The sequence below is a fragment of the Vidua chalybeata genome, chromosome 11 (assembly GCF_026979565.1).
Source record: "Vidua chalybeata isolate OUT-0048 chromosome 11, bVidCha1 merged haplotype, whole genome shotgun sequence".
Lineage (NCBI taxonomy): Eukaryota > Metazoa > Chordata > Aves > Passeriformes > Viduidae > Vidua > Vidua chalybeata.
Window position 1 is genome coordinate 19,203,309 of NC_071540.1, and position 23,215 is coordinate 19,226,523.

The 23,215-nt window shown below is 60.4% G+C and overlaps 1 protein-coding gene across 3 annotated transcripts in view; it reads right to left on the bottom strand.

Annotated features, from left to right (window-relative positions):
• The window catches only part of GSE1 (Gse1 coiled-coil protein), a 101,063-nt gene extending 83,165 nt beyond the window's left edge, over positions 1-17,898 (bottom strand). For 2 of the 3 annotated variants that reach the window (XM_053952800.1, XM_053952799.1), the window contains exon 1: positions 15,958-17,010. In XM_053952800.1, coding sequence (XP_053808775.1) covers positions 15,958-16,938 — 981 coding nt within the window. In that variant the 5' untranslated portion in view covers positions 16,939-17,010. Of the gene's footprint in view, positions 1-15,957 lie in introns of all 3 variants that reach the window. The other variant, XM_053952798.1, reaches the window with a different exon arrangement.
• Positions 17,899-23,215: the final 5,317 nt, after the last annotated feature.

Consider the following 23,215-nt stretch of genomic DNA (forward strand, 5'->3'; position numbering starts at 1 on the left):
CTTGCTGCAGGAGACGCTGACACCAATCCAGAAGGAAATCCCAGTGCCCACCCCAGCTGCTGGCAGGGATGTGAGGATGCTGCATGGGTGGTCCAGCCCCTCTGAGTGATCCCATCCTGCAGGGTGATGCTGTCCCCCAAAAAGCAGAGCCCGCCCCATAAGGAAGATGGGAGATGGGGCAGCTTCCATGGGAATGCCAGCAGCACGGGCCCCACGCTGGTGGGGGACCCCACACCCCTCCCTCCCCTGCAGATTAGAACCTCACACAGATTATAATCTTAAATTATTAATCCCCAACAAATCCAAACCCCATCTGCCTAATCCTGCCCCCCCCCAGCATAAACCCCCTCCCAGGGGGGGCGAGTGTGGCTGCCTGGATGCCAGCCCTGCTACTGGGAGGGGTGGCAGAAGCCACGGGGGGAGCCCCCCCAGCCATGCTGGGAGCAGGCAGGGAGACAATATCGGGCCTATGCGGCCCCCTCGCCGCCAGATGTGTGTTAATAAGGCAGCTGCCCCCTAAGCTAATAAGGTCACTTACTGGCTCCAGCAAGACGAGAAAACAAGCAGGGGCTTGGCTGCGGTACAGCCTGACTTGGCACTCGCCGCACGCCGGCTTCCTGAATTCTTGCCGCTTCCAGAACAGCGCAACGGGGTGGAAAAAGCAGAGAGAAACCTCCCTCGCCCACCCCCCCCCCCCCAAAAAAAAAGCACCCCCGCGGCCCGCCCGCCCCCAGCATCCAGCATCCCCCTGCTCGCCGGGTGCTGCCGCCTGCGCCCTGCCGTCTTCACCCCACCGCGGGGTTTATTCCTTAGGGAAAACCTGGTGGAAAGGCTGGGAGAGGAGGTGGGGGGGGGGGGGGGATTCCTGCAGACTTTCCCAGCAGCCCCCCCTCCCCTCCCCAGCCCCGGCCCCGCTCCCTCCCTCGCCTGCCCCCGATCATGGCGCCTACAACTCCCTTTGTTTTAATATTCTAAAGCGAGCCAGATGCCGGCTTTAATCCCCTCAGCTGGGGAGGATTTGCAAACACATTAGGAGGCAGAGCCGGCCCCGGCCCCAGCCCCAGCCCCACGGCGGCACCGCGCCCCATCTGCCGCCTCGGGAAGGGGATCCCGGCCCCTAATTGCCTTCTCATGTCGGGATTAGGAGCTGACAAGGTGTCCGACATCGGGGACACGAGCATCCCCTGCCACTTGTGGCTGGGGCGCACCGGGAGGGCCCTTTGCTTTGCTCCGCAGAGTTTGGGGGGTTTGCCCCGGTGACACGGTGCCAGCGGGGTGGGAGTGACGTGGATGGGTCCTGCGGGGTGGTGGGTGCTCAGGAGAGGGGCAGAGGGTGGAGTGACTGCAGCTCTCCTGAAGGTGGGATGATGGATGGTGTGTCTGACCAGTGCCGGCGCTCCCACATCCCTCGTGGATATCGGGATGTTTTGGGCAAAGCCCTGGGGGTCCTTCCTTCCGCATGAACAGGGGAAGGGATTTCCATCCTGACCTCCAGCACCACCAGCTCCTGCTCTGCTGCCGCCTCCCTCCCCTGGGACTCGGCAAACGAGGCTGAGATTAACCAGGGACAGCAGCAGGAGCGAGAGGAGTCAGATCCCGCAGGAGCAGCTCCAGGTGCGCATCCCGTTTGTCCGACAGCATCCAGGCCATGCTCTGCACCACGGCCCCGGCTGTCCCAGCACAGTCAGACCCTCTCCACAGTCAGGAGGGGGAAGTGGCCTCTGCAAAGTGGGGGGAGGCAGCAGCAGAGCCCCCGGAGCCGGAGGGTGACGGGAATGTGATGCTGGAGCGACGTCCCAACCCCACAGCATCCCAAATGGGGAATCAGCTGCCACACAAGATGCCCCATAAACCCCCTCCTCACCCAAGGGTCAGCTCACAGGGCACCCTCACAGCTTCCCAAATGCTGGGGGTTCCTTCCAGACCCTCAAACCAGGCTGGACTTTGTGGGGGACCCCAAACAGCTCACAGCCCTGCAGGGACCCCTCCAAGGATCTCCACATCCTCCCACAACACCCATCCCAGGGCTGCCTGTGCCCTCAGGAGATTCCTGCTCCAGCTTCCCCAAAGAAACACCTCCAGGAACACAGAATCTTCCTGAGCTATCCCAGACTCCATGTTCACACTGCAAAAGCAGCAGGGCTTTTTTTGAGGGTGGGTTTTTTTTTGGTTTTGTTTTTTTTTTTTTGTTTTTTGGTTTTTTGTGTTTTTTGTGTGTGTGTGTTGTTTTTTTTTTTAAGACCAGGATCTCCTCCACAGCACTTAGCAGCCAGGAGCTCCGAGGGAGCAGAGCTCAGTGCTTTAGAACAACGCCTCATTTGCCAAGAAATAATCCCAAGGAGGGAAAAAAGAACCAAAAACCACCAACTCCAAAAACACCCAAAAACCCCAGACTCAGAAGATAATTAACTCCACAAAGCAGCGGCCCTGAGTAGCTCAAATCTTCGCTGTAACTCCCCAGCCTCTTCTCCAAGGAATTATTTCTTCCTGTCTCCAACACAACGGCACCAGCACCCGGAGGCCTGGGGATTTTATTGGGGTTGTGTGTGTCCCCCAAAGGCTGCAGGCAGATTTGCCCCCACCCAGGCAAGGTGGGGGGCCCAGCCTCACATGAGAACTCACATCTCTGAGCAACGGGATCACTCCCCATCCTTGTGGAGGGTGGGAATGGGGACATTGAGGATGTGGGGCTCCACTCTTGAGGGGATGGAGGGGGGGAAATGGGCGCTGCTGGCCCCCAACACCCACCAGCACCCCCTTGCAGAGTAGGAGCCACTTTTCAAGTTCCTCTCTGCAGACAAACAGCAGGAAAAGGCAGGACAGACACCCTGGGGGTGCATTTTACCCCCCCCATTCCCATTCCCTCTCCCACCTTTAAGTCTGGCAGAAGGGGTTCTCCACCAGAAGCTGGCCCGAGTAACCCTGGCACCATCAGCCCCCCCTGGCACCATCACCCCCCTGGCAGCATCACCCCCTGCCCCTTCCTGCCCCTGGCCAGGGAGGGGAATTGAAGAGAGAAGAGCTGAGAAAAGGCAGCGCAGAGCCAGCCCTTCCCCCGGCATCCCCCTTCCCCTCCTGACCGCAAAAAGCCAACATCTCCCCGCGCCCCTCCAGCCAGGGGATGGGAATGTGGAAGCAATTGCACTTGGCAAGGCAGCAACAGTGAGTCAAAAACAGTTGTTTGGCTTGTCAGCCACCCAGGCCCTGCAGCACTCTTGTTTTCCTTTGCCTGCCTTAACCCCTTCCAGCCCCACGCACTGCTCCCAGCAGGAGCCACAGCCCCCAGCCCGCCGTGGAGAGCAGAGGGGAGCTGGGGAGAGGTCTCATCACACAGCCCTGCTCCCAAAAATGGGAGAATGGGCAATCCTCTGGCAGGAAAACCTGCAGGGAGAGGGTGCACTGAACCTTCCGTGGTGCTGGGAGCTGCTGTGGGGCACAGGGGTATCCCAAGGCCACCAAGGACGCCTGGTGGTCCTGGAGCATCCCACCCACTCGCCCCAGGAGGTGCAGAGAGCTCCTTGTCCTGCCACAGAGAGCATCCCAGGTGGCCCTTGGCAGGCTGAGGGGACATGGCCGCGCGTGCTGGGGACCCTGTGCCACCCCGGGGTGGTCAGACCCCCCCCCCCCCCGGCAGTGGCAGCCTGGTGGCACTGGGTGATTTAAAGCCCTGAGCACAGCAGGCCTCATCCCATTTACAGCAGTTTAGCACATCCCAGGCTCTTCCCACTGGCTCCTCCAGCCCCTTCCCTGCCGGCCATATGGCAGCGAGGCCAGGAACACATCCAGAGCCACCACGGGCTGCAGCAGGGGCTCTGCTCCGTGCCCAGCTCACCCCTCACACCCCACCATGGGGGTCCCACACTGCTGGGACCCCAGCTCGTCCAGGCTGCCACCAATTCGGGACAGGGTAGGGGGACACCGGGATGCATCCAAACCCCTCCCCACCACAGAGGGACAGCCGTGGGGGTCAGGGTATGGGTCAGGGTATCCCTCTGGGCATCCAGCCAGCTCCCACAGCTCTCCATTCCCCCCAGATTTGTCCCAGAGAAGACAAGACACGAGGGGAGAGGCCGGGGATGGGGGTTCACCCTCTCTCCCCCCACAGCACCCCTCCAGCACAAGGGAACCGGGGCGAGGGGATGGCTGGGGAAGAGTTAAACCCTCTGGAGCGCGTGGAAGGGGAGGAAAAGTGGAGGGCAAGGCTGCGCCCGCCGGGAGAGACAAAGCGAGACGCAGGAGCCAAGAGATGAAGGCGAGGATGCGATAAGAGGGGGAGCGGGGTGTGTGCGCTGGAGCGAGGGAAGGGAGGAGGAGGAGGAGAGGTGGGTGATGACCAAAGTCATTGAACATTTTTTGGCACGCCTACCCCCGAGTATCCTGGCCGTTGGCCCAGCTCGGAGCTGAACTTAAACAAACTCCTGTTGCAGCCATCTGCTTGATTTTAAAATAAATCAAACAATCTGTTGAGCCGTGGGTGATCAAATTTCCATCTGTGCGGACGCCTGCTCGCCTCCTCGGAGCCTCCGCTTGCCTCTACCAGCCAAACACTCCTGGCAGCATGTGGCCTCCCTAATTCCTCCAGGAAAGGGAGAAACCGGACCTCCCCCTGCACCCCGGCCCCCTCCCGGCCCTTCCCCGCCACCCTCCTAACTCAAACCAAGTGCTATTTTTACAGCCGCCCACCAAACAGAGGCACAAGAGACACGGCCCGGCTTTAAACGGGAGGAAAACGGGGCAGGAGGGAAGATCCCCAGAGGGATGGAGCTGCTGCCTTGCTGCCCACGCTGGGGGGATTCCTCATCCTGTCTCCATCCATCCCACGGCTCTGAGGGAATGGGAAGGGAAAGGGCAGCAGCTGCTGGCCCCGGCGGTGGCGGCTGCGGTGCAGAGGCCACGGGCTGGCCAGAAATAGCAGCTGCGAGGGCAGCTCTGTGTGGCCGTCCCCAGGACAGGGACACCGGGCACACGTCAGCTCCAGGTGCCTGGAGGTGCCAAGCTCGCAGCCACCCTGCCCAGCCACCCCCCCCCCAGGCAGCCTGCTGGCCCTCAAGGCCACCCAAAATCATCTCATCCTGAGGGTTTCCCCCCCTCCTCTGGGAGCAGGGAGCCCAAGGGGCAGCAGCACCACTTGCATTTTGTCCCAATGTCCCCAAAGTGCGAGAAGAGAGGTGGCATCTCCCTCTTCCACCACCTCTTTGTGTCCTGCAAGACCCCTGCTCGCCTGGGGGAGCAGCACCCATGGTATCCATGGGCCCAAAGCCCCTCTGAGGGGTCAGTCCCTTGTCCAAGCCAAGGACAATCCCCTGCTGGCATCACCCCGGCGTTGCCATCCTTCCCTGGAGCCCTTCCTTCCGCTCCGAGCAGAGGGCACCGGGCACAGCGCCAGCACAGCCAGAACTAGGGCAGCAAGGGGTGGGGCAGAGCACAGCAAAAGGACTAAAAGATGAGCAAAGAGGGAGGAAATCGTTGTGAGTGAAGGAGAAGGAGCAGGGCTGGATAAAGGATGGAGCCCGATTTGGGCTCACTGGACCCCAGCAGCTCTGCTGGGGAAGGTCAGGGTGAGAGCACAGACTGCACAGGAAAGAGGGGAAGGACATGACAGCAGGATTTATCCCTCCCCCAGGGCTTCAGTTATTGGGGTGACGCTTCCTGAGGGTCCCCATGGCACGGTGGAAGCAGCAGCAAGGAAAAGGAGGTGCCCAGCACCCACCAGAGCCGTGCCAGGAGCCCGAGCCAGCGGCTGCGGAGCAAACCTCACCCGTGTGGGATATTGCCAAGCCAAGAGCTGTCCTGGCCAGCCCAGGGCCAGCCTGGCCAAGCCACTCACTGCTGGAAAGAACAGGGAGCAGGGTGGGGGCCACCCTGCAGCCTCAAATGCTTCCCAGTGCCAGCTTTTGGGAGGGGTTGTCCAGCCCCAAGCACACAGCATGCAGCACCCAGGCTCCAGGATGCAGGATCAGCAAGGAGAAAAAAAAAAAAAAAAAAAAAAAAAAAACCAAACTGGAATGAGTGATACAGCAGCTCGGGTGATCCCAGTGCCACAAGGAAACAGCCCCGCAGGAAATTCTGCTCCTGGGGATCCACATCCCTGAGCTCAGGCTGAGATGGGGAGGTCCCTCCAAATGCTCCTTCTGGAGTAAAATCCAAGCAGAGCCCTGACAGGATGCACAGCAGGGAGCAGGTTACACAGCACAAGCAATAGCGGGAAGGGGAGGGGAAAAAAAAAAAAACAACCACCAAACCCCTTTTTGGAAGAGGAAAGGGCTGACAGGACCTGGCTGAGAAGCAGGAGAAAGCCCAGATTTCCCAGTTACTGTGCAGATGTTCTGGACTGAAAACAGAAGACGGCAGGAGCGAATTCATCTCCCCCTCCAGAGACGCCGCAGCCGGAGCATCTGGACTGTGTCTGCAGGCAGCAGAGCCGGCTCCCCCCGGTCCCTGGGAGCCCCACACCGGGAACAACCAGGAACCCCTGGGACCCCCACACCGGGAACAACCAGGAACCCCACCGGGAACAGCCAGGACACCCTGGGACCCCCACACCGGGAACAGCCAGGACACCCTGGGACCCCCACACCGGGAACAGCCAGGAACCCCTGGGAGCCCCACACCGGGAACAACCAGGAACCCCTGGGACCCCCACACCGGGAACAACCAGGAACCCCTGGGACCCCCACACCGGGAACAGCTGGGACACCCTGGGACCCCCACACCGGGAACAGCCAGGAACCCCTGAGAGCCCCACACTGGGAACAGCCAGGAATTCCTGGGAGCCCCACACCAGGAACGGCTGGGACACCCAGGGAACCCCACACCGGGAACAGCCAGGAACCCCTGGGAGCCCCACACCGGGAACAGCCAGGAATTCCTGGGAACCCCACACCAGGAACAACCAGGGACCCCTGAGAGTCCCACACCGGGAACAGCCAGGACACCCTGGGAAACCCACACCAGGAACAGCCAGGAATTCCTGGGAGCCCCACACTGGGAACAGCCAGGAATTCCTGGGACCCCCACACCGGGAACAGCTGGGACACTGGGAGCCCCACACTGGGAACAGCTGGGAACCCCTGAGAGCCCCACACTGGGAACAGCCAGGAATTCCTGGGACCCCCACACCGGGAACAGCTGGGACACCCTGGGAACCCCACAACAGGAACAGGCAGGAACACCTGAGAGCCCCACACTGGGAACAGCCAGGAATTCCTGGGAACCCCACACCGGGAACAGCCAGGACACCCTGGGACCCCCATACCAGGAACGGCTGGGACACCCAGGGAACCCCACACCGGGAACAGTCGGGACACCCTGGGACCCCCACACCAGTAACAACCAGGGACCCCTGAGAGTCCCACACCGGGAACAGCCAGGAATTCCTGGGAACCCCACACCGGGAACAGCTGGGACACCCTGGGAACCCCACAACAGGAACAGACAGGAACCCCTGGGAGCCCCACACCGGGAACAGCCAGGACACCCCAGGGTGCCACCCGCACCAAAAGCGGGGCCAGCAGGGACAACCCAGGCCTGTCCCCACACCAGGTTGACCTTGGCACTGCTGCCTCCAGGGAGAACTGAAAGGCCTTTTCTTTGCAGTGTTTTCACTCCGGGATAATTCCTGCTGCCTGCTCCCAGAGCGGGGGGAGCGATGGGGAGAAGAAAATGTGGGTGGTTTGGCAGTGGGGACAAGGAGAGGGGCAGGAGACATCCATCTATACATCCATATATATAAATATACACTTATTCCTGGCCAGGATAATAACTGGAACCATCAGCACTTGATCATCACTCGATGTAAAGCTTCGCGGCCGACTGAAGTCAGCCCCTTTGCAGAAACATGCTGGAAGGGGATGGTGGCAACTTGCTGTGTGCCCCACACCCTCAGCTGTCTGTGTGTCCCTCCCTCCCAGGTCTGTCTGTCCCACCGTGGCTGCAAAACGCTGAGTGAGAGCCCAACGTCCTGGCTGTCACCAAAATGTCCCCGGCTCCAAGGTCCCTCCCTGGTGTCCCCAGGGACAGAGGTGGCTGCTGGTGGCCCCTCAGATCCATCAGATGATGCATTCCCCTTTTCCAAGGAGGGGCAAAGCTGGGGAGGACAATTAAAACCATTTTGGAGGGTCAGCTGGGAAAACTCCACCTGTGCGGGGTTGTGGCAGTTGTGGCCATGGGATGCACATCCTGCAGGGATGGGCACCCACAGTAGGAATCCCCAGCCCCAAAACAGCAGGTGCTGGGGACACACGGGGTGACAGTATGCCAGGACACAGCCTCAAGGGGGTCACAGAGGGGCTGGAAGCCTGGGAGCAGTCCAGGCTCCTGCCCTTTGGCTAGGGAAGGCAGCTGTCCATCCCAAACCAAGGGGGGAACACCCCTGGCTGAGGGGTGGCCACCACCCCTCTCCCATCAGGACCTTCCCTCCCATCCCAGCTGGGTCTCAGCCTTGTTTCAGCTCTAAAGTGGAAGACAAAAATTCACTGGGAGAGAGCAAACCAGTCCCTGCAAGACTTGCTGCCCTTTTCACATCCCTCATGAGGGTGCCAGGACCCTCCCCACACATTCCTGGTCAAAGCCAGCCCCAAAACCCAGCTGCTCACCCCTGCCAAGACTAGGAATGCTGGAATGGAATAACCCTCAATAAATCCTTCAGCAGGTCCTTGTGCCACCAGGAATGGCCCATCCAGCACCGGTGCTTGGATATGGCCACCAAAACACGACACCTTGGGAGTTCTCTGGATGGAGGGAGATCCTACACCTGCACCACCACAGCACGGACACCCCAGCCCCATGCTGGGATGGGATGGGATGATGGGATGGGATAATGGGATGGGATGGGATGGGATGGGATGGGATGGGATGGGATGGGATGGGATGGGATGGGATGGGATGGGATGGGATGGGAGGCAGCCCAGAGCAGCGACAGGCTCGCTCAGCCCCAGTGCAGGTCACGGCACGCTCGGCACAGGCACCTCTCCGGCAGGTTGGAGAGGGAAAGCCGGGGCAGCTGCTGCTCCAAGCACGCCAGCTCTGTGGGTAAACAGATGACTTCAGTCTCCCGAGAGCTACTAAAGCCCGGCAGCACTTGTGCTAACGTGGAAGGGGGGAGGAAAAGAAGGAAACAACCAAAGAGGGAGAAGCAGTGTCATACCCACGCCAGGCTGCAAAGCGCACCCAGGTAACGTCACCCTTCTCCCAGCCCAGCCAAAAATCCACCATGGAGCCATCCCCTTCATCCCTGCCCTGCTACCGAAGATCCAGCAGGGAAAAGGAGTCACACAGCAGCCAGAGCAGCTGCACGAGGCTGTTTATCCAGCCAGAGCACGGCTCGGCTCGCGTGCGCCGGGGAGAGGCCGCAGCAGCTGCTCACCCAGCACCGGGAGCAAACCACAACCTGCCCGCAGCAGCCTGGGCTGGCACCGGGGCTCTGGCACCCTCCACAAGGCCCAGGGAGGGCAACCAGGCTGGGATGGCCGGGAGCACTGCCTCTGGCACAGGAGCAGCCCCGTGGTCCCCACAGCGCGGATGGCACGTGCCACCACGAGGAGCCAAGGCACGCCCGAGGCACCGCTGCCACCCGCCTTGGCGGTGGGGACCCGGGGCTGTCACAGCCCTGGGACGGGGCCCGTGGGAATCGTGCTGCTGGAAAGGCTCCCGCCGCCAGCTGCTCCCAGCGGAAGAGAGCCCAGCATGGCTGGGAGGCTGCCACCGCCAGCCGGGCTCCTGCCCCAGCTCCCAGGGATGCCCCCGGCCTCGCCATCTCCCTGGATTTGCACCCAAGTCCCCACCCTGGCAGTCCCCGAGGAGGGCAGCGTCCCCTCGACACACCAGAGGGACATTTCCACGCCGTCCTTTCCAGGCCAGGATGGCATCACGTGGCACAGGCCGTTTGCTGCAGGGAGGAACATCTGGCCAGATGCTGCCCAGCAGCACAGGACCGTCTCCAAAAAAGGAGCCAAAGGTGCCATCAGGGAGCAAACAGAGCCCTCCTCACCCCAAAAACTGGCGTGGGAATGGATCCAGGGCACCTCCTGCAGCCAGAGAGGTGTAAACAGGCTCCTGGTAAACCAGCTGTGCCCGGTGCCCCAAAACATCGTGGGTCCCCAAAACCCACTCAGGAGATGGAGACAGCTCCTTGCCACTCAAGGACAGTGACAGAGGTGTCAGGACAGGACCCAGCTGGTATCTTGAGGGGTGAAAAGCCAACTCCTGCCATTCCTGATGAACTTGGGAAACCAGGCACCCACGCTGCTGTGCAGGGAAGTCCCTCCTCGCTGGGAAGCAGCCAAAGAGCATCCCAGGCTGCCCCCTGCGACCGAGCTTCCCGGACGGCTGAGAAAGGCCAAGTGTCTGGACAAAACATCTGTCTGGCTGCAGCAGCCAGAGCCGTCCAGCCGTCCCTTTACCCCATCTCCCGGCTTGGCTGAGACCCCAGAGGATGCTCCAGAGGTTGCAAAAGCATTTTCACTGCACGGGGTGAGAGTGGAGCCGGGTCCCTCCCCCCAGGGTGCCCACACGGGGAATTTCGGGGGGTGCAGCACACTGTCAGACCAGCGCTTTTGGCAGGTGCCTGCTCGAGCTGCCAGTCCTGCAGTGCTGCTGCTTTTGGGAAAGGCGGGGAGAAAGCAAAGAGCAGGGAGGGCAGGGTGAAAAATAAATATATAGCAGCCAGCTGGTGAGCTGTGGAGTCAGCACAAGGTCTGCAGGACACGGCGCTGGCAGCAGCACAGGAGCCCTGGAATTTCGGACAGCTGGTCCAGCAAGGTCAGCCCGGCCAAAGCAAAGACCCCTGTGCTGCTCCCCACAGCGTGGCTGAAGGACAAACACCCCCAGCTGGAAACCCCATGGGGACAAGCCGCCACCCCAGGGGGTGGCTCTGACACAGGCCAAGGAGTGAGGATGAGGAGGGACAGCCAGGTGCGAGTTCCCACACAGCAAAGCAGCCCTGACCTCAGCGGCAGCAGAAAGCCCAGGGCGCATTTTCCCCGTGTTGTTTCTTTGTTTGCCGTCTGGGAACATGATCCCGAGGGAGGCCGTGCCCCGAGACATGAAGTCATATCATGATTATATTGCCACCTCCGTGCTGGGATTGAGATCTCATCTGAAAATGCCAGCCCGGGTCGGCGCAGGCTGCAGCAGCTGCTCTGCTGAAAGGCAACGTAGGCCTCACTAAAAACAACTTCACACGCTCCAAACTGAACAGGTTTACCCCAATGAAGTTGGCTAAAATTCTGCTCTGAATCTGCTGGAATTCGTGATGGCAAAAATTGCCACAAGCACAGGTAGAACCACCAAAACCAACCCAAGCTGGAAGCCAAAAGACTGAGATGAGTAAGACCAGCTCTGCTCCTTATTGAAGGGATGAGGAGAAGCCAAATGCAGCCTGTGCCACCCCCCTGGAGCCCACACATGATGCCTGGGGCGGGGACACAGACGTGCCACCAACTTGGCCAAAAAAGCACCGACACCCAAAGCACTGCTGGTGGCCAGAAGGTTTTTTGATTTCCTTCAAAATCCATAAAAGATGCAAAGAAAGCAGAGGTGCCTGGGGCTCTTCCTACACAGGTCTCTTAATTCTCATGCTGCAGTGCACCCAAATATCCCAGAGTGTGGCCTGGTGCAATGCAGGAGGAGGGCTCAGGCATCACTCCCCGCCTTCTGGGTTTGTTTTTCTGGCATCCAGGAGCTTTGGCTGCTGCTCAGCATCAGTGGGACAAGGTTTAGTGGAGAACACAAGAACTCTTTGATTTTTGCCCAAAACCCTTTTCGAAAGCCAAAAGGAAAGTGCCCACCAACAGCTGTCAGCTCGACGCAGTGATTTGGAAATGCAGCCATGACCTTTGGAGCTGGGAACCTGCAGAAGGGGCCAAATCCCCAGCTGAGCCAACAGCACTGCTGGCAATTAGTAAATGCAGTGAACTCAGCCCCTGGGGCCTGACTGTGCCCTGTCAGGCACAGCCCCACACCAGCAGCCCCAGGTGTGCTCTGCAAAGTGGGAATGGGGCATGGAAAACACCATGTGATTCCCAGAAACTGGCCTGAGGACAAGGCTGGGAGCAGCAGGGAGCTCCATGCCAGCACCAAAGGAAACTGAGCACAGCAGCACAGATTTGTTTGGGCTGGCAAAGCCCTCCAAGATCATCGAGTCCTACCGTTCCCCCAGCACTGCCAAGGCCACCAGTGACCGTGTCCCCAAGGGCCACATTTTTTAAATCCCTCAAGGAATGGCGACTCCACGACTGCCCTGGGCAGCTGTGCCAGAGCTGATGAGCCTTTCAGTGGAGAAATTTTCCTTAATATCCAACCTGAACCTCCCCTGGCCTTCCCTCTCCTCCTGTCTCTGTTCCCTGGGAGCAGATCCTGACACCCTTGGCTGTCCCCTCCTGTCAGGAGCTGTGCAGAGCCACAGGGTCCCCCCTGAGCCTTCTTTTCTCCAGGTTGAGCCCCTTCCCAGCTCCATCAGCCTCTCCTGGTGCTCCAGACCCTTCCCAGCTCTGCTGCCCCAATGCTGAGCCCTGAGGACACCACTGGTGACATGTCCCCATTCCCTGTCACGCTCCGGGCCCAGCATCCAGACAGTTCTTTACCCATGGAACAGCAACCTGTCCAAGCCATGAGCAGCCAGTTTCTCCAGGGAAATGCTGTGGCAAAAGCTGCCAAAGAGTCCACCCAGACAAGACCCAGAGCCTTCCCTCAGCCACTGAGTGGGTCACCTTGTCAGAGGACAGCAGGTGACAAGGACCTGCTGGTCATGAACTCACGTGGGCTGGGCCTGATCACTTGGTTGTCCTCAACAGCTGTGCTCGAGTTATGGTAGGATTTGAGAGCTTCCCAGACGCCTGGAAGTTTTTCCAAAAAGTTGCATTTAAGGGAAAAAAAAAAAAAAAAACAGAAAACCTCAAGAGGAGTCGCTTTTACAGGTATGTAAGTGCAGAGAGAGCAGTGGAAGGTGAAGATGGGAAGAGTTGGAAGATGGGGAAGCTTTTCCTGGTGAGCACAGGATACTGAGAACACCAGACAGGCTGAGGACAAGCAGCCCTTGAGCTGGGAATGCATCACTTCACGCGTGTGGAGCAGGCTGGAGAGCCTAGGGGTGATTTGAGAAGGCACAGCCAGCCAGGAACAGGTCACTGTCACCTCTGGGAAGCAACCAAATCTCCAAATCTGGGCATTTTGTGGTTTATTCAAAGCCATGGCTCCCAGCAGCGGCTGCTCGAGGAAGCGGCTCCTCCTGGGATGGATGCACATCCCAGTGGGATGCACAGGTAATTTATCCAGATCAGCAGGAGATTTCCCACCTGGATACCCCAAAATCAGAGCCCTGCACCAATACGTGCATTGATCTACACAGCTTCCCCTTGTAAGGGGCACAGCTGGAAAGAAAATCCATTTTTACAGTGCACATCTGGGCACCAAGGGTGACAAGCCAAAGGATGCCCAAGCCAGATGCTCTTTCTACACCCAGCACTGCCTTTTTTTCTTGGAGGGGACAACCCAAACCCGCCCCACACGTGCCAACCACCAACCACAGCAGGGTTCTGCAGAGCTCACCTCCAGGAGATCCTCCTGCAGCAGGGAGAACTTCAGGCACCACCACACCTCCACAGAGCATCGCTTGTTCCACTTCTCCCCACCACCAAACCAGCAGCAGAGGAACCACCCGTCCAAAATATCGGGGGCTCCTCCCTCCTGACAAACCTCAGATGTGGGGGTCCCTCACCAGCACCTCCACACTGTCACAGAGAGGACCTTAGCCCCACCCTGCTCTTGCTGCCCTGCTAACAGAGGGACATGTGGGGGTGTCTGGTGGCTTTTGGGGTATTTGACCTCAAGCTTTGAGCCATTTGTGTCAACCATAGGCAGGCGAGAGAGCAGCAAACCACATCTGCACGCAGGGGATGCGAAAAAGCAAAAATGAAGCTGCAGAGCTGAAAGGAGAACTGGGGAGATGATTTTAATTGCTCAGGCTCATTCCCTCCAGCTTGGCCCCACTGGAGCGGGGACCTGGGTGTCACACAAGAGTGAAAGGCTCATCTGGGGTGACTTTCAGCAACAAGCACGGCTGAACAAGGGTACAGCTAATTTAACCAAGTGCCCTACCCAAGCATTAAGCCATGTTTTAAATAACCTTGACATCTGTGAGGTCTCATGCTGGAAAGCATGTGGAGACAGGGAGGGAAAATGCGCCAGGACCTTCTGGCCAGCCAGAGTCCCCACCAGGGCAGGGCAGAGCCCGGCCACGATGTCCCCGGGCAGCTCTGCTGTGCCTCCTGCCATCAGCCCCTTAATTTGCTCATTAGCAAACCTAACTCAATAGTGTCCCTTCCCCAGGACACACTCTGTGTCCTCCTGGGAGTTGGGGTTTGGGGCCAGTGGGGACGAGGATTGGCGTGCCTGAAAAACGCTGTCACCTGGGGGGGTCACTAAGGAACCCCACGGGAAGCACCCAGAGCACCCACCCATGCTGGGACAGAACTGCTGTTCATAATGTCCCCATGAGGTGGCCTGGGGACACCAGGAGGGCAGAGGACTGAAAAACCAGCTGGGGACATGCAGATGATGCCCCTCTCATCAGCTGCACCCAGCTGGGGCACTCCACCCAGTGGATCAGCACCACGGGTTGTTCACCTGACTCCCGAGTCCCCCGTGGCCACCAGCACCTTGCAAATGCCACCGGACCCGTGGCCACGTGGGCATCACAACCCCCCCAGCAACCATGAAAATAAACCACCTGCATCCACCAAATGACCCAAAATTATGTCAGGGCCATCCAGCTCAGGCTGACAGACCCGGGGAGAAACCCCCCAAAAGCAACAGCTTCCAGAGGATTCCCAGCACCGGTGCCAACCCAACCTCCCGTGCCATCCTGGCACCCTCCAGGGGAATGCAGCTCCTGCCTGGTGGCTTCCCAAGCAGTGTCCCCCCGAGTTCAGGAGCCAGCACAGATGAACGGGAAATTATATTTGTAAACAGCCAAGGGAGAGTGTTGGGAGAGAAAAGGAGCGCTGTCTTGGAAGAACTGGTTTACATTTCTAAAGAAAATGCCAGTGCCTCAGAGAGCTGCAGGGTTCTGGCTATGGATGGAGCTGAAAGGCTTTGAAAATGACCTCGGGGATTTGGGATGTTGGCATTTGACAGAGCCCAGCCTGAGGCCTGGTTTGGTGATGCAGAGCAGCAGTTCTGGAGAGCTCCCACAAGCTGGAAATTTGGGAGTAAAAGCTGTTATTTTCCTATCCCACGAGAAAGACAAGCTTGGGAGGAATAAACTTTTGCTCTGCCATGTGCTTTTGAGGTGATGCCCTGAAAGCAACCTGTGTAACCCCAAGGGGAGCCACAGAAAGGAGCAACTGGGGAATCTGACAGCACCTGGGCCAACCCTTCAGGCTTGCAGGGCTTTTGGGGAGCCCTCAGTGCAGGATAACCAGAGCAGCACGGGTGGGGGGAACCCAGCCCTGTGCTCACCCATCAGCTGTGGGGAGAACCAACCGGGGCTTCTCCAAGGGAAATCCCTTCATTAAGGCACCTTGTAAAACTGGGAATAAGTTGGGAAGTTTCCTACAGAGCCCATGAGCTCCTTCCAGCTTCCCAAGGATGCTCCCATGGAGGGCAGGCCAGGCAGCCCTCCCACCCCTCTGAGCACCCTCGATGGCAAGCAGGACAGGATTGGGATTTCCTCTGTCCTGGCTCCCACCTCCCTCACGCGAAGCTGCCAACAACACAGACACTTCTGGAACGGGATAGATCTTGGCTCTTCCCACCTCCTGCAGGGGTTTTTATCTGTTCCTTCGCAGCTTGACAGCTCCACAAGTTCATTGCTAAAGGCACCCCATCCATTAGCATTCGCCCCCAGGACCCAGACCTAAAAGAAGAGCATCCATCTATGTCACTGCTCCAACTCCTCCTGGATTCCAGAGGTGGGAAGTGCTGGGAAAGGAGGGATGGGGTCCGGGCCAGCTGCCTTACCTTGGGGAGGAGAGACGGGGGTGCCACTGCCAGCAGCTCTGGCGGGGTCATGCTCTTGCCAGCCAGGACCACGGCCCCGCACTCGGCACAGGCGCCGATGGTCAGCTGCTTCCCATCGTCCACCAGCAGGCTGTTGGCCACGCGCAGGGTGTAGAGGAAGACGGGAAGTCTGGCCACTTGAACCGCTTTTAATCCAAGGCATCGCTTCTTCTCCTGCCGGCAGAAGAAGCAGACGAAGGTCTCCACCTTGTACTGCCGGGACCAGGCGCTGCTGGGGTGGTGGGAGTTCCTGCCCTCGTGCTGCAGCCACTGTCCCAGCAGGTCGTGGTAGCACAGGATGCAGGTGGCCACCAGCCCGGTGGAGTCGGCCGGTCTGGCCCGCGGCGCGGGCGGGTAGACCGTCAAGAAGGGGAAAAAGGGCTCCTTCTCCCCAAATCGCCCCGGAGGGTTGACGTTGAGCTGGAACTCTTTGCCAGCTCCCAGCTCGGCCCCGCAGATGTAGCAGACAGAGGTGGGACCGGGCTTGATGACAGCGGGGTGGCCGGAGAGGTCACCAGCGGAGAAGACCTGGTGGTACCTCCCCAGGAAACTCTGCACGGAGGAGATGAGCTCCTCGTTGTGGCAGGCCCTGTACATGGCCCACAGGTCCTGCAGCACCCCGAAGCACTTGCGGCAGCTGCTGACCTCCCAGTGCTTGTTCAGCCCCTTGGCGCCGGGCGGGCAGGGCAGGAGGCTGAGGAAGGGGAAATGCATGGTGCTCTTCGCGTTGCCGTTGGTGATTTTGGCCGCCACCGGCCTCGCCTCCTTGCCGCACTCCTCCCCGCAGAGGTAGCAAGCCTCGGGTACCGGCGGGATGCCCGCGCCGTCCTCCTTCATCCCTCGGCGGCCCTTGGCGGGCATGGCCCCGGCGCTGAGGGGCACCACGTAGAGCCGCTGCAGCACGGGCACGTTGGCCAGCTCGAAGCTTTGCCACTGCTGCATGAGGGAGGCGAAGCAGCAGGGGCACACCAGGGTGCTGCCGGTTGGGGACAGCGGCTGGGCGCCCGGCGGGGGGCTGTGCAGCCACAGGAACGGGAAGAAAGGTCCCGGCGAGGTCTTCTCCTGCTTCTGCACGTGGACGCGGTGCTGGGCGCCGGGCGCCAAGGGGCTGCCGCAGATGTAGCAGGCGGTGCCCGGTGCCCAAGCGGGCCGCTCGCTGCCTTCCTCCTCCTCCTCCTCCTCGCTGGTGATGTTGATCTCGCTGTCCGACGAGCAGCAGGGGGGCCCCCGCTCGCTCCCCGCCGCCGGGGGGGCCCGCGCCGCGCCGCCCGCCCCCTCGGGCTCCGAGAGGGGCTCGGCGTCGGAGAGCTCGGAGAGTTCGGAGCCGGCTGCCGGCCCTTCCTCCTCCTCCTCTTCCTCCTCCTCCTCCTCCTCCTCCTCCTCCGGGTGGCCGGTGGCGCGGCGCGGCGGCGCGGCGGGGTCCCAGCCCGTGGCCCCCCGCCGCAGCCCGGCTCCCCCCGCCGCCGCCGCCGCCGCCTCGCACTGATGGGGCCGCTTGAGCCAGTACATGCGCTTCTCCACCGGCGTGCGGCTGCGCTCGAAGGAGTCCCACTGCTCGCCCAGGAAGCAGCGGCAGACAGCGCAGACCAGGGCGCAGCCCTCCGCCGAGACGGCGCGGGCTCCGGGCGCCGGCTCCTGGTGCTGCAGGAAGGGGAAGAAGGGCCGGTGGTCGCGGGGGGGTCGCACTTGAAGCTTGAGCTCTTTGCCGCGGCTGATGCCGCCGCCGCAGATGAAGCAGCAGAGCGGGGGCGCCGGGGGTTGCGCGGCCCCGGGGCCGCCCCCGCCCGCCGCCGCCGCCGCCGCCTCGCCGGCCGCCAGCGCGGCCATCAGCCGCTGCTTGCGGGAGAGCGGCGCCGCCGCTGCCCCCGGCCCCGCCGCCGCCCCCGGCCCCGCCGCGCTCATCGCCGCCCCCGGCTCATCCCGCGGCTCCGCCGGACACGCAGGCTCGGGGGGCGGGTTTGCAGAGCGCTCCCCCCCCCCACCCCTCCGCCCGCCTCCTCCCGCCGGGGGAAGGCAGCGAGAAAGGAAAGCGAAAAAAAAAAAAAAAATAATGATAAAACAACGGCAACAACAACAACAAAAAAAAAAGCTCCCCACGGCAACAAAATATCCACGAACAGCAACAAAAATAAACCCGGGATAAAAGTTCGGTGCGAAAGTTTGGGTCCCGCCGGCGGCGCGGAGGAAGGGCGGCTGCCGGCCGCCTCCCGGCCCCGGCGCCCCCGGCCCGGCTCCTCCCCGGCCCCCCCCGCCGCGACCGGCCCGCCCGGGGGGACCCGGAGGGAGGAACGAGCCGCTGCCACCCCCCGCCCGCCCGCCCGCCCGCCGCCAGCCCGGCGCGGAGCGCAGCGGAGGGACCCCACGGGGGAGGGACGTGGGGATTTACAAAGCCACCCCCCGAGGGGGTTTATGACCGGCCCCCACGCGGGGATCCCCGCACCGGCCCCCACGCGGGGCGGCCCGCCCGCCCTGTCCCCTCCGCGCTCGTCACCAGTGTCCCACCCGCCACCCCCTAACCGCACCACGGCGCTTTGTGCGGCTCCCACTCCCCAAAGGCACCATGTCCTGCTTCACGCCGGCAGGACGGATCCCACCGAAAGCTCCGACCCTTTCCTGCCCTTTCCAGCCATTAACTCGGTGTCCCGACCACCCCCGGTAATTTATTTCCCACTTTCAAACTACTGCCGCTGTTCCAGTTCAATACCAGATTCTATTTCCCGCTCGGTCCTAAAATGCTGCGTCGCTTTGCCACTCACTGGTAAATAGCTGATGCGTTCCCAGCCGGAGCTGGCGGCGTTTCAGCGGCGCATGCAATAATCCCGGTATATCCTTACCTGCCTCGCAGCCCGCGATAAGATTTAATGCTTGGAAAGCACTTTGCTGTCCTTGGACAATAGGCACCGCGGAAGCGCAAACTGTGCCCAGGGCCAGCTTCAATTAAACCTGACTGATTAACCACCCCAGCGGCTCGTCAGCGTGCCCACCGGCTCGGCACGTCTCTCCCGGTTAAATAAATATATTAGGAGCTGGAAGGGGGATTTTTTCAAGCAGTCTTTTTAGGAGGAAGCCTGCTCCCGGCAGTGCTGTGGAGTTTTGAGTTCATGGCAAGTCACTGCAATATCCCAGGTGCTGTCCTTGCAAGTCTCCCTGAGCTTGGAGGGTGCAGAATGAAACCCAAAGAGGCAAGGTCAGTGGCTGGATAGGACACAGGGACAGAGGGACAGCAGGATGAATGCCTGAGCCACATGCCAGCACTCCCGGATGATGCACAGAAGCCACCCTGTCCCTTGCTCCTCATCACTCCTCGGGGCACCCCGTCCGGGTCCCCCTTGGGCTGACCAACCCTTCGTGTCACCTCCCGCCCGGATTGCGGGTGACAGCGTCCGGTGCTCCCCAGCAACTGGCCCTGAGATCAAACAGATTGTGTGACATCAGCTGGAGCGCGGGCAGGGGCAGGAGGGCTCTTCAGGGACCCGGATCCAGTTTCCACGCAGATGGCTCCGGTAGTAAAGAAGCAGGGGGTGGGAGGCAACGCACAAAGCGGGAATACGATACCTTGGGAGAACTGGCTCCACGGGGCTTTTTCAGGGGTTTCCAGAAGACAGCAGGGCCTCGTTATATTTTATTTATTTATAGGGCTGATGTGGTGGCTGCTCTATGCACCGAGGGCAGCGGGAACGCCGCGCGTTGGGGTGGACGTGACTCAGATGCCCTTTAAAGATGCACACGGTCTCTCGGTGTCACCCCTCTTCCCGGATGGAAAGGGGCCACTGGGCCGGATGGGATCCCTGACCCCAGGCGGCAGCACCGGATCTGGGAATGCCTCACCCCGGTTGCCCAGCTGGAGCTCCCCGGGGAGCTGTGGCCACCAGCTCAGCCCACCCTTCGAGCTCAGCCAACAGATGCTCTCCCGCCTGCTCCGCAGATGGGCGAGAAAACAACACGCCGTATCCAAAGTCCAGAGCTCAGCAGGGCCAAATCCCCCTCCCCACCCTGCCCTGAAACACCAACCCTCCGTGTCTCTCTCCAGAGGCACCACGAGCCCCCGGCTCCCCCGTTCCCCCCGCACCCCACCGGGACGTGGCCTCGGAGCAGCTCCCCAGGCCTTGGCTGCGCCCGGACAGAGCAGCTCATTTATCATCCTGTGCCGCCCCGGCCCTGCGGTTGCTGTTTGCAACAGAGAAGCTGGGAGGGAGAGAAAATTTCTCAAGTCGGCCTCGGCAAGAACTGAAAACATATGCCCTGGCGGCAAACGCGTCCCCCGGGGCGCGCGGGGATCAAGGCGAGCCTAGCGCAGGATTTTCCACCGCGGCTCCCGCCGGCGCGCAGCCCTCCTGCCAGAGCTGGCGTTCCACAGCCACCCCTGGGCTGGGGGTGCTGACAGCCAGGTCTGCTCCTCCAGCTCAGCTGTAAGCACAGCGGGAGGCAGGGCAGGGTGGCTCCTCGCTCGCTCGGGGATGGCCAGTATCCCACTGTACCTTGCTGGCTGCGGTGCAGAGCTGGCCCCGTGCTCAAAGACGAGCCCTGGGGACAGATGTCCCTTACAAGGTAGGGGACAGGCCCTGTCTTGCACCAGGGCTCAGCACCAGTTGTGCAAGGTGCTGTACAAACAGCTGTGATCGTGGGGCAGGGGTCTTCCCTGGCTTGTGTGGGGCAGGGATTCAGGATGGATGCATGAGCAGCCCACAGGCTGCTGGGTCCATCTCTATCCCCATCCTTGTCCCCATTCCCATCCCTGTCCCCATCCTCATTTCCATCCCCATTCCTGCCTCAATTCCTCCATCCCTCCCCACTGCCAGCCCCAACCTTATCTTTATTCTCATCGCCATCCCCATTCCTGTTTCCATTCCTGTGCCTGTCCCTATTGCCATTCTTATCCTCATACCCCTTTCTTTTTCCACTTCTGTCCCATCTCATCCTCATCCTCACCCTCATTCCCATCCTCATCTGCATCCTCATCCCCATTTCTATCCCTATCTCCCTCCCCATTCCCATTCCCATTCCCATTCCCATCCCAATCCCCTCTCTGTCCCTATTCCTACCCCAGTTCCTATCCCAGTCCCTTTTGCCCTTGGGACCCTGCAGGGCAGGCTCCAGCAGCACCCATTCCCTGGCACCCCGAGGAGCAGGCACGTGCTGCAGATCCCACATCCCAGGGACCGGGAGGTTAATATGGAAATTACCAACTGCTTATTCCTTCCAGCTGTTGCTGTGAGTCATCAAGTGCCTTAAAGAGCATTTCAAACAACACAGTGCCTTTGAGACAGCGTGACTGCTGCCCCAGCCACCCCCTCTGGATAATCCTCGGCAGGGTCTGGTGTTTGAAAAGGGAATATTTCTCCAAGGAGGCAATTCCCAGCCTTGCGTGGCCGGGGAGGAAGAACAGCCGCTGCCTCCACGGCGCCTGTCCGGGCTCCCACCTCCGCCCGTGGGCTCCTGGCGTCCTGCCAGAGAGCAAAGCCAGGCAGGGAAGGGCACTGGGAAGGGCAACCCAGCCCTGGCATCATCCCTGCTCAAAATCCAGCAGGGACGTCTAAATGCCACCACGTGCCCCCAGGAGTGATGATCCCTGCTGTGCCACCTGGGGAAACTGAGACAGGGGCGGCCAGTCTGAGCTCCACAGTGTCACCTGCCCGGGGTGAAGGTGGCAGAGTGGCTGTCACGGGACGCTGGGACATTGGTCTGGAGTTCAGCGACCTTGAACTCTGCACTCAACAGCTCTATTTGTCTCGGCAAGCTTTTATTTCCTTTTTTTTTTTTGTTGTTTTTAAAAAGGCTGATCTCTGCACTCAGTTGGTGCTGATTTTTCAGATGGGAGAGATAGGGCTGGTTCATGGAAATAGTGGGGATATATCCCTTATCTGCTGCTTCAACCTTTCTTTGAACTTCTGGACTGACTTCATTGATTTTTTCGCTGTTCCTTTCTCTGGAAAAGCCCAGGCAGTTTTTCTCCTGCTTGCAAACTGTTTTCCCCCAGTCCTTCGCGTGGCCGTGCAGGTGAGTCAAGGATGCTCCTGGCCAAGATCCCAGCTGGTGAGAGCAGGAACATCTGCCTCTGCACAGCAGAGAGCCTGGAATCAAAAAATAATGACCCAAGGAAAGCTGTGCACAGGTGACAGGGAGCTGTGACAGGGTGGAGGGGAAGGGGCCACGGCCATCCCACGCTGGAATCACAGCTGCACACTGGGAGAGGAGGCAGGGAAGGAGGGAAGGATGCTGCTGGCACGGTCCCCAGCAGGCAGGAAGGAGGAAGGTGACTCTGAGGAGAGGAGGGGACCACTGACTGCCACCCCAGAGCCCTGTGGGGACACTCTGAGCCTCTCTGCTCTCCCAGACAGGCTGTGGCAAAGACACTGCTGCTCCCGTGCCAGCCGGAGGACAAAGCCATGTGGGGACACATTCAGTGCCTGGCAGGGTGGTCCCAGGGGCTGAGTCCAAGCAGGATCCCCAGGAGCACCCTGTGAGTCCATGAATTTAAGAGGACGATCCAGCACCCTCAGTCCATGCCCCAAATCCCTCTGTGGGCACCCACAGCGTTGACCTCGTGCTGCTCCTGCTGCTCACCCCCACTGGGACCAGCCCTGATTGCCCCATGTCCCCAAGGGCAGGAGGGAGCCACGTCCCCCGCGAGGCACAAGGGCCCAGCTGCTGGCTGTGGGGTTTCTTCATAAGGGGTTTTTTTTTGTGTGTGTGTGTGTTTTTTTTTTTTTTTAAGAGATTTTTTTTTCTTTTCCTTTCCAGGGCGAGCAGCTCTGCAAATGCCAAGTGCTGATGCCAAAGGGCCGTGTCAACAAAGAAGAATGAGTGTGGCTGTTAGAGGCTGCTATTAAAAAAGGGTGGAGAGGAGAGGGAGAGGGGGGGTGAAAAAGAGAAGAAAAGGTTTGTCACTGCAAATAATAACAGTTTGCAGAGCAGTAAAAATCTGGGAGCAGCAGCCGGACCCCTGCAGTGCCCTTGGGTGCTAGCATCAAGCAGAGACTGCACCCTGTGTCCTTCCAGAGAACAAACCCATCCCAGCAACTTGGCATCCCCTGTGGGCAGCACAAAGTGTTTTTCAAGCTCCAAGGGTTTTCCAAGCCTGCTGTGCTCCTGCTTGGCCTCCAGGCCCTGCTGCAGGGAGCCACAGCAGGGCCGTGCATGGCATCGGCTCCCCGCCACGGGGCGGGGTCGAGGTCCTGCCCTGTGAGTGCCAGGAGCTATTTCTAGGCAAGCCCTGGCT